The following is a 7,340-nucleotide window of genomic DNA, read 5'->3' on the forward strand; positions in this document are numbered from 1 at the left end:
TGGTTGTCTGTTTGTTTTGTCATTATAAACATTAGTCTTGACTGGTAGTTAGTAATCTCCTCCCTCTTCCCTTTGGTTGGCTTCTCTGAAGGAGTTTGGATGCTAATCCTGATCAAAAGAACCCTTACAGAAATTGCTGTTAAAAATGTGTCAATCCCAGACATAGTTTGCCTCAGGGTACGGGATTTAGGTGGATGAAGTTTTTCAGCTGCACGTCCCACCTTACTTTGGTGATTAAGGCTGGACTATGGCTGAAAAGCTTCAGTGGCTGGATGAGATCATAGAATCACATTCTCCATGACAAGAAGCAAGTAGCATATCACAGTTGCCCACAGAGGTGCATATGGCAGGTTCACAAGCCACCATGAGGTAAACCTGTATATATTTTAACTCTCACTGCTGCTAGGATTCCCTTTAGTACCTTACAATATGAGTTAAGTTCTTTGCTGTCTAATATTAGCAGTTAAACTGACCCCATTTGCATAGCGTGAAAACCACAGGGATAAAAAATAAATAATTATATCCATAAAGATTTCATTTTGATGTGCCAAAAGACAGAGAAAGGCTCATCTAACCCAAGGGAACAGAAGTCACTGATAACATGAAAATCCAAAGAAAATGAAAGTATACTCATATATTTTTTCTTTTTCAGAACACAAGAAAGAAAAAACTGTGGAAACTGGTGAATATTCACATTTTTTTAAATCTTACTTTCCAACGGTCTTAGTGTTTGAATATAATTCCTGCTATAAGTAAGTATTTGTTTCATGTTTGCTTTAACAGCCAAAACAGCAAAGAAAGACGTAAAAGCGCATGGTAAGACCTGTGAAAAACAGTAAGTTTTAGAGTCACATTTATTTGGTTTGATTTTAAGTTCAGACAGGATTAGTTAGAGGGACAAGAGAAATGAAGCCAGTGATTACGATCTGTCGGTTTATTCGAATCTACTTGGGCAAGTGACTGACTCTGAAGCAGCCATGGAGACATTTGGCCTTCTGAAGCTGAGATCTTATCAAATGTAGGTGAGAAGAATAATGAGGGTGAGATGGTTTTATTTAAACTTTTTATAGACTTTTGATATTTTCAGGGAGGAAGGGGCTCTGCTTGAAGATTAGAGCAAACCTGTAGAGAACAAAACACAAAATAAGACCTTCAGTATTTGGAAGTGAAGAAAGAAGTAGGCTTTGTTCTAGTTTTATTGCAATCATTCACATATTTTATTGCTGTAGCTAGGTGCTCTTATTCCTGACAGCATTTTACTTCTCCAGTTTAACTAAATTTGGAAGAACCTAAAGATTTTCAACTCCTTTTACTGCCAAGTTTGATGACTAATTCATTTAATGATTCTATTTTATCAGATACACATTCTGAGCAAAAATTACCTACAGTAGACAGTCAAACTATAGGGGAAAAAAAAAATCTCTGCTATATAGCAGAAAAACCTGTCAGTTCTTCAAAATGAAGGTATCAATAATGGGAAAGAAAAGTGTGGTAGTTCAATTAATTTGGATTTAGGTACTCTAACTATGAAGAATAATAAGCAGATGAAACTGAAAGATACACGTTCAAGCAATACTTTGGAAAATTGGTTGCCACCTGTATGAATATTAAAATGGTTCTTTTTCCTACACTGTACCTAAAGCTTACAAGAGCCTGAAAGAAAATGCTCTTACCTTTCCCAAATAACTGAAATAACTTAAAGGAGACTTCTGTTGCATATTCTCCACCCATGTTTCATCCTGAAACCTGTTTTTCCTCCTTCTCTTGTTGTCTGAAAATGGTGAAGCTGTGAATCCTTGTCATATACTTTACCTATTGACCTTGATTTCTGTTGCTTTTAAGCTGCAGGTTTATTAGTCGGTTGCCATCAGACTATCCAAACAAGTAACAAGTAACATATGTTTGTCTCAGTTTTCCCCTGAATAAAAACTAATGAGTGAACTACGAGGCTGTTCTGTGTAAATGGGTAGCAGATTGAGCAGAGGATGAATATATTAGGATATCCTGTTCTATTCTATAAGACTGATCGCAAGAGGATCTTTATGTAATTGTAAAATGTATTCCCTGTAATTATTATTATTTTATTTTATTTAACAGCATCTGTGGAAACGCTGAAGTCAAAAAGTGAGTAAATTTTTTTGGTTTAGAAACTGAAATGGAAAAGTACTGGTGTTAACTCTGTTCTTAATGAAAAAGCCTCTTGTGACAAAGATGTTGGCAGGTGTAAAAGAAAGTGGACCTTTTAAATGTTAATGGCTCCTTCCTTGCAACACCTCAAAGTCTCCTGAAAAACAGGTTTCTTTTTCTCAAATTGTCAATGGACTTGCAAACTCTAGTTCTAAAACTCTTTCAAATTCTTTTTTTGACCTTAACTGAGACCACAAGGTTTTTGTGAGAGGAATAAAAGATAAATAATCAGTCTCCTATGGATCCTAATACGGGGTCATATTTTTCTTTTTATCTGTCCAGCTGTGGCACAAAACCAGTGATGGATTAGTTGTTTTCTTTACTGAGTCTAGGAGGTTTTAAAGAGAAATTCAGTGTTTGCCTTATTTTCATATGAACTGTCAACAGGAGAAGGTGGGAGATATGGAGCTGATATAGTGGCATCAGATTCTCCCTCACCATCTGCTCCTTCCCTGAAGGCACAGAGCACTTGGATTGGTCAGAAGTCTCAGGGGCTTAAATGCAAACTGAATGTTTGCATCTGACTTTTTACATACATAAAAGACAAGATTTAACCCCAAATTGTCTTCAGGAATGTTACCAATGTCACATATATCTTAAAAACAAGTGAAAAAGGTGATGATATTATAAACTGCAAAAGCATTTCATCCTGAATGCCTGCACTACTGTGTTTATTCCTATTAAAGACCATCTTGTTTTACAAACATTTCTCTTGAAACAACAGTGCTATTTTATTAACTGTTCAGACTTGTGAACCATGGCTTCCAAAGCTGTCTGCCACAAGTCAAGCCAGAGAAATGCAAATTAACAGGTTTTAATACCCTGCTGTCACTCAAGTATCTTTGAGAGTTTATCTCTGAGGCCTCAGTGGAAGTCAGTAGAGTGCTCTTCTGTAATATGAGGAAGAGCTGCAGAATCACTTGGATTAAGCAAATTAAAGCTGATGCAGCATTCTCTTTACTGGATGTTTTTAAGCTCTCTTCTTCATGGACTATGTTCATAATGCTGCCATTACCATGAAGTTAATTGTATTGAGCAAAACAGAAAACAGACTAATTTAAACTTTAATTTGTTCTCCTTATACTCCCACCAAACAAAACAGAAAACCTAAAGGAAGGTGAAAAAAAAAAAGACATGTTGTATGAAGCTTTTGCATTTTTAGCAAGTTCTAAACTGCAAAAGCAGAAAATAAAAATAGTCTTGATTCTCTAGTGGCCTGAATAAAGCTTTCCCCTTCTGCTTGAAGTCTCTGAGCAAATCTTTTTAATACATTTTATTTCTTCTGTAACATTCCATGCCAACATTTCCAAACTGTGAACTCATTCCTGCCAAACATTTATCCATTAGAATCTGAAAAATGTGAAGAATTTTTCTTGCAGAATTGAGTCCATTTCTGCAAAATTGATGTTTTCTTTGACCACTACTGGGAAATGTTGTCATAGGCCTTGTGTACATCTTGTTCCAACCGACTATATTTACCCTTTTATTAAGAGTTGTTTTCTTTAAGTCATTTGTGAAAATTACATCCAGAGTGGGGTCTATGAAACAAGAGTTTTTACCTCTGTACCTGATTGCCTCAAGTTTGTCTGCTGAATACTGTATTTCATATTTCTTTAGATAAGAGACAAACACTTGCAAATGCAATTTGTCTTTATCTTGTCCCCTGCATTTTGAAGGATGGAAAAGAACACTAATATATGAGCTCTAGAATTAAGGGGCACTCCTCTGATACAGAGTTCACTAAGGCTAAATGAAATCTGTATGCTTTGATTATAACTGACAGGAACCATTTTGCTTTTTTCTGCTGTCAAAAGAGTAGTCTTACAACCAAAAATTTTGGTTTCGGCCATCTTAGTTTAATCATGGGATCAGCCTAATGTTGAACCTGAAATTCTCCCGTATTTAAGTAAATAACACCAGTCACCAATCAACAATAAAGAGAAACAACTAATTCTAGATCTGGAATAATTGTTAATTTCTGAAAAATTACTTACTAATAAATCATTTATGCCTATGTTGCCAATTTTGAAACTCAAACGTGCCTTGAACTCTAGGGTGAAAAAATATATATATGTTTTTTAAATATTAAGTTGTTCTTTCTACTTCTGACTAAGAATAATATAAAAAATGCTGTTGTTTTCTTCTAGATTTATTTTTTTACAATGATAGACAAATTTTAGCAGTCTTTAGCAGCTATATTTTTCATCGAATCTGAACAAGATTTTCAGTCCATTTTTGTTTTGTCTTTTACTGCTTCTCTTTATTTCCTTGTTTTCCTTTTTTGAACAACTCAGAAAACTTTCCCCTACTCTAATACAAATAAGACAAAATTTTATTCAGAGTCTCATTCCAAACACTGATTCTGTGTGTCTAGGCTTTCTATTTATGAAGACCGTTAAAGTAACACTAATTACCTTGACACTAAAAGACCTCTCAACATCTCCAGAGCAGCGTCACCTCCTTCTCAAAAAGCTGAGATGATAAAGCAATGTCCTATTTGTCCTTCCAAACACTGCTCTGCTATGTCTAAATGATGCTACTTGCCAGTTCCCAACAGCTATAAAAGTGCTGATCTATTTCAGCAATTTCTTCACAAACTCTCAGAGAAGCACTGCAACATTACTGAACGCACTGGTAGCCAGAATAGTATTAGTAGTAATAGCTGTTATTTTTATATAGTAGCCTCAATGCTGCTCAAGAGTGGCTAGTTCCCTCATTGTAACTGTACTTCGTCTACCTTGCCACACAATTTTGATGATTGTAAATACCAGTTCATCTCAGAAGTTTGTATTGCTCTTCTAGTTTGATCTTCAGTACCCAGAAGCTACTTTCAATTTTCATTCTATCAGTATTCTTGTTTCAGACATTGAACAAAACTAATCTGCTTTAGATTAGCCATCAGCATAAACAAGAATTCATTTTACAGTAGCTGAATAAAAATACATTTTGGAAAGCATCTGAATTTATTTCCTAGCATCTCTTTTCATATGTTTTTTAAAATATATATTAAACTTATTTCTCAATATTTGACTATTTCAGCAAGATTTTTAAAGCTCTGTTCTCACAGTGACAAGACTCAATGCCCGCATTCACCTAGGCAACTAGGCAGAATCACTGAATTTAATTTATATCAGGAATCTATTGCTGATTTATTACAAGGCCTAAGTAACATGAATGTTAATAGCAGAAATCTACAATAAATATCAAAATATTTTGCTCCTCTGATTTTCTGTATGTTCAATGACACGAACATAAAGTTAGATACTTGAGAAGGAATTGAGGTTCTATGTTTTTTGTGGACACAGTCAGTCACCCCTTCAGCTTAGAATTAACTTTCAGGCAAACTGAAGATTAACTTCAAAAAAACATGTTAACTGATGTAACTAAGGTGCAGAGGTATAATATTTCACTGTTTACATGGAACTTGCCTTCAAACACACACTCACACCACAGCACCTGCAATAAGCAAGAACTAGTGGCAGGAAATGATTGATACATGAGAGCCGGTCTATCCTATTCAATGTTAAGTAATACATCTGTCCACACCTGACATTTCAGTTAATCTCTGAAAAGAGTTCCTAATAGGAACAGAAGATTGTTCTTCTGGCCTTCTGTCCACTTGCAGGTACTACAGACTGCCCATAGCTGAGCAGGCTTTCTTGGTCCCAGCAGTTTGACAAGGCTTCCATGCTGCCTGGGCAATAAGCTTGGACCCAGGGTGGCCAGCAGGGCATCCCTGAAAGAGTAGCGAGCATGTCTGGAAGCATTTTTAATTCAGGGAAGTAATTTCTTGTCATAAATAACAGTAACAGCATGTGACTTCACTATGTACCTAGGCTCTAAAATCTACACTTAATTTACTACCACTGAAACATTCCTGTACTTGTCAGGTTAGAATGATAAAAAGCTGAGTGGATGTTTTGTGCTGATAACACTATAGCTGCAAAGATTTTTCTATGTTTAAGATACTGATCATTTGAAGTAAATCAATTTTCCAGTGCACAACTTGCCGTTTATGCTGGTTGCTTACCCTTTGCAGCTCTTCTAAACTAGGCAATAACAGTGAAGCATATTTTCTTAATGCCATCTTTTCATCTTTTGCACCCTGTAGGAGGATACCTTTTCAAACTAAAAGCAGCTATTTTCACCCTGCATAATGGCTAGAAATTACAACTATAAAAGCTTGACTTTACATATGTGAGATGATGGTAATCACTTACAGCTAACCAAGCATGTTTACATTTTTGCAAGACTTAATCCTGAATAATTAAATTAGATGAACCAAAATATATGTTGTCCTACATAGACTGAGAAATCTACAGGAGATCTCGTACATTGCCAAACTTTCCATAGAGTGTGTAAGAGATTGTAAAGCATTGAGTAAGCTTCCCAGGAGAATTAAATCTGAAGAGATTTTTTCCTGAGCCTCCTCTCATTAGATCATGTTAGAACCCTGTTAGAGGGTGGTGACACACTGGAACAGGTTGCCCAATGAGGTTGTGGATGCCCCATCCCTGGAGGCATTCAAGGCCAGGCTGGACGTGGCTCTGGGCAGCCTGGTCTAGTGGTTGGCAACCCTGCACCTAGCAGGGGGGTTGAAACCCGATGATCATTGTGGTCCTTTTCAATCCAGACCATTCTATGATTCTATGATTTAATCCTTAGCATGGAACTAAAAACAAGTAGCCTCTGTCCCGTCTCTCAAGCTGTGAAAACCAGTTTGGGAAGTATGCAAGCTAAAGCTTGGGCATAGTTGTTTGGATATGTTCAGGCATCCTGATCTTATTTGTTACTGCTGCTTCCCTCTGGTATCAGTAGAGAACCAACAGCCCAGCTGCAAAAGTGATCTGATTTTCTCCTCTCATGATAAGAAACTGCAAAATTCACAGGGACTAATTTAGGTGTCTACATCACATAGTCTGACTGTGAACCCTTCTCAGTAAGATACAATAAGATGTAAGGCTAAATACATGCTTGAAAATGAGAACACATGGAAATAGCTTGCTGTGTCAGGAATGCAGGCTGGAATTTTCTGCTGGTGCAGAGTCAACCATATTTGTATGGAGAAGCCCCACATGGCTGTGCAAAGCTTGCTTTGCTGTCTCCTCAGTTAGGAAGATACGCACAGCAATGTAGTCTTTTCCACAGGGGAA

The 7,340-nt window shown here is 36.5% G+C and overlaps 1 protein-coding gene across 1 annotated transcript in view; it reads left to right on the plus strand.

The window, feature by feature from the left end:
* Nucleotides 1-7,340, plus strand: part of TRDN (triadin) — a gene marked incomplete at its 3' end in the record, with an annotated part of 137,706 nt that overhangs the window by 129,620 nt on the left and 746 nt on the right. Inside the window, exons 18-19 of the mRNA XM_031552223.1 lie at nt 653-682; nt 2,098-2,124. Coding sequence (XP_031408083.1) covers nt 653-682; nt 2,098-2,124 — 57 coding nt within the window. The remainder of the gene's footprint in view (nt 1-652; nt 683-2,097; nt 2,125-7,340) is intronic.

This window comes from Meleagris gallopavo, chromosome 2, assembly GCF_000146605.3.
Source record: "Meleagris gallopavo isolate NT-WF06-2002-E0010 breed Aviagen turkey brand Nicholas breeding stock chromosome 2, Turkey_5.1, whole genome shotgun sequence".
Lineage (NCBI taxonomy): Eukaryota > Metazoa > Chordata > Aves > Galliformes > Phasianidae > Meleagris > Meleagris gallopavo.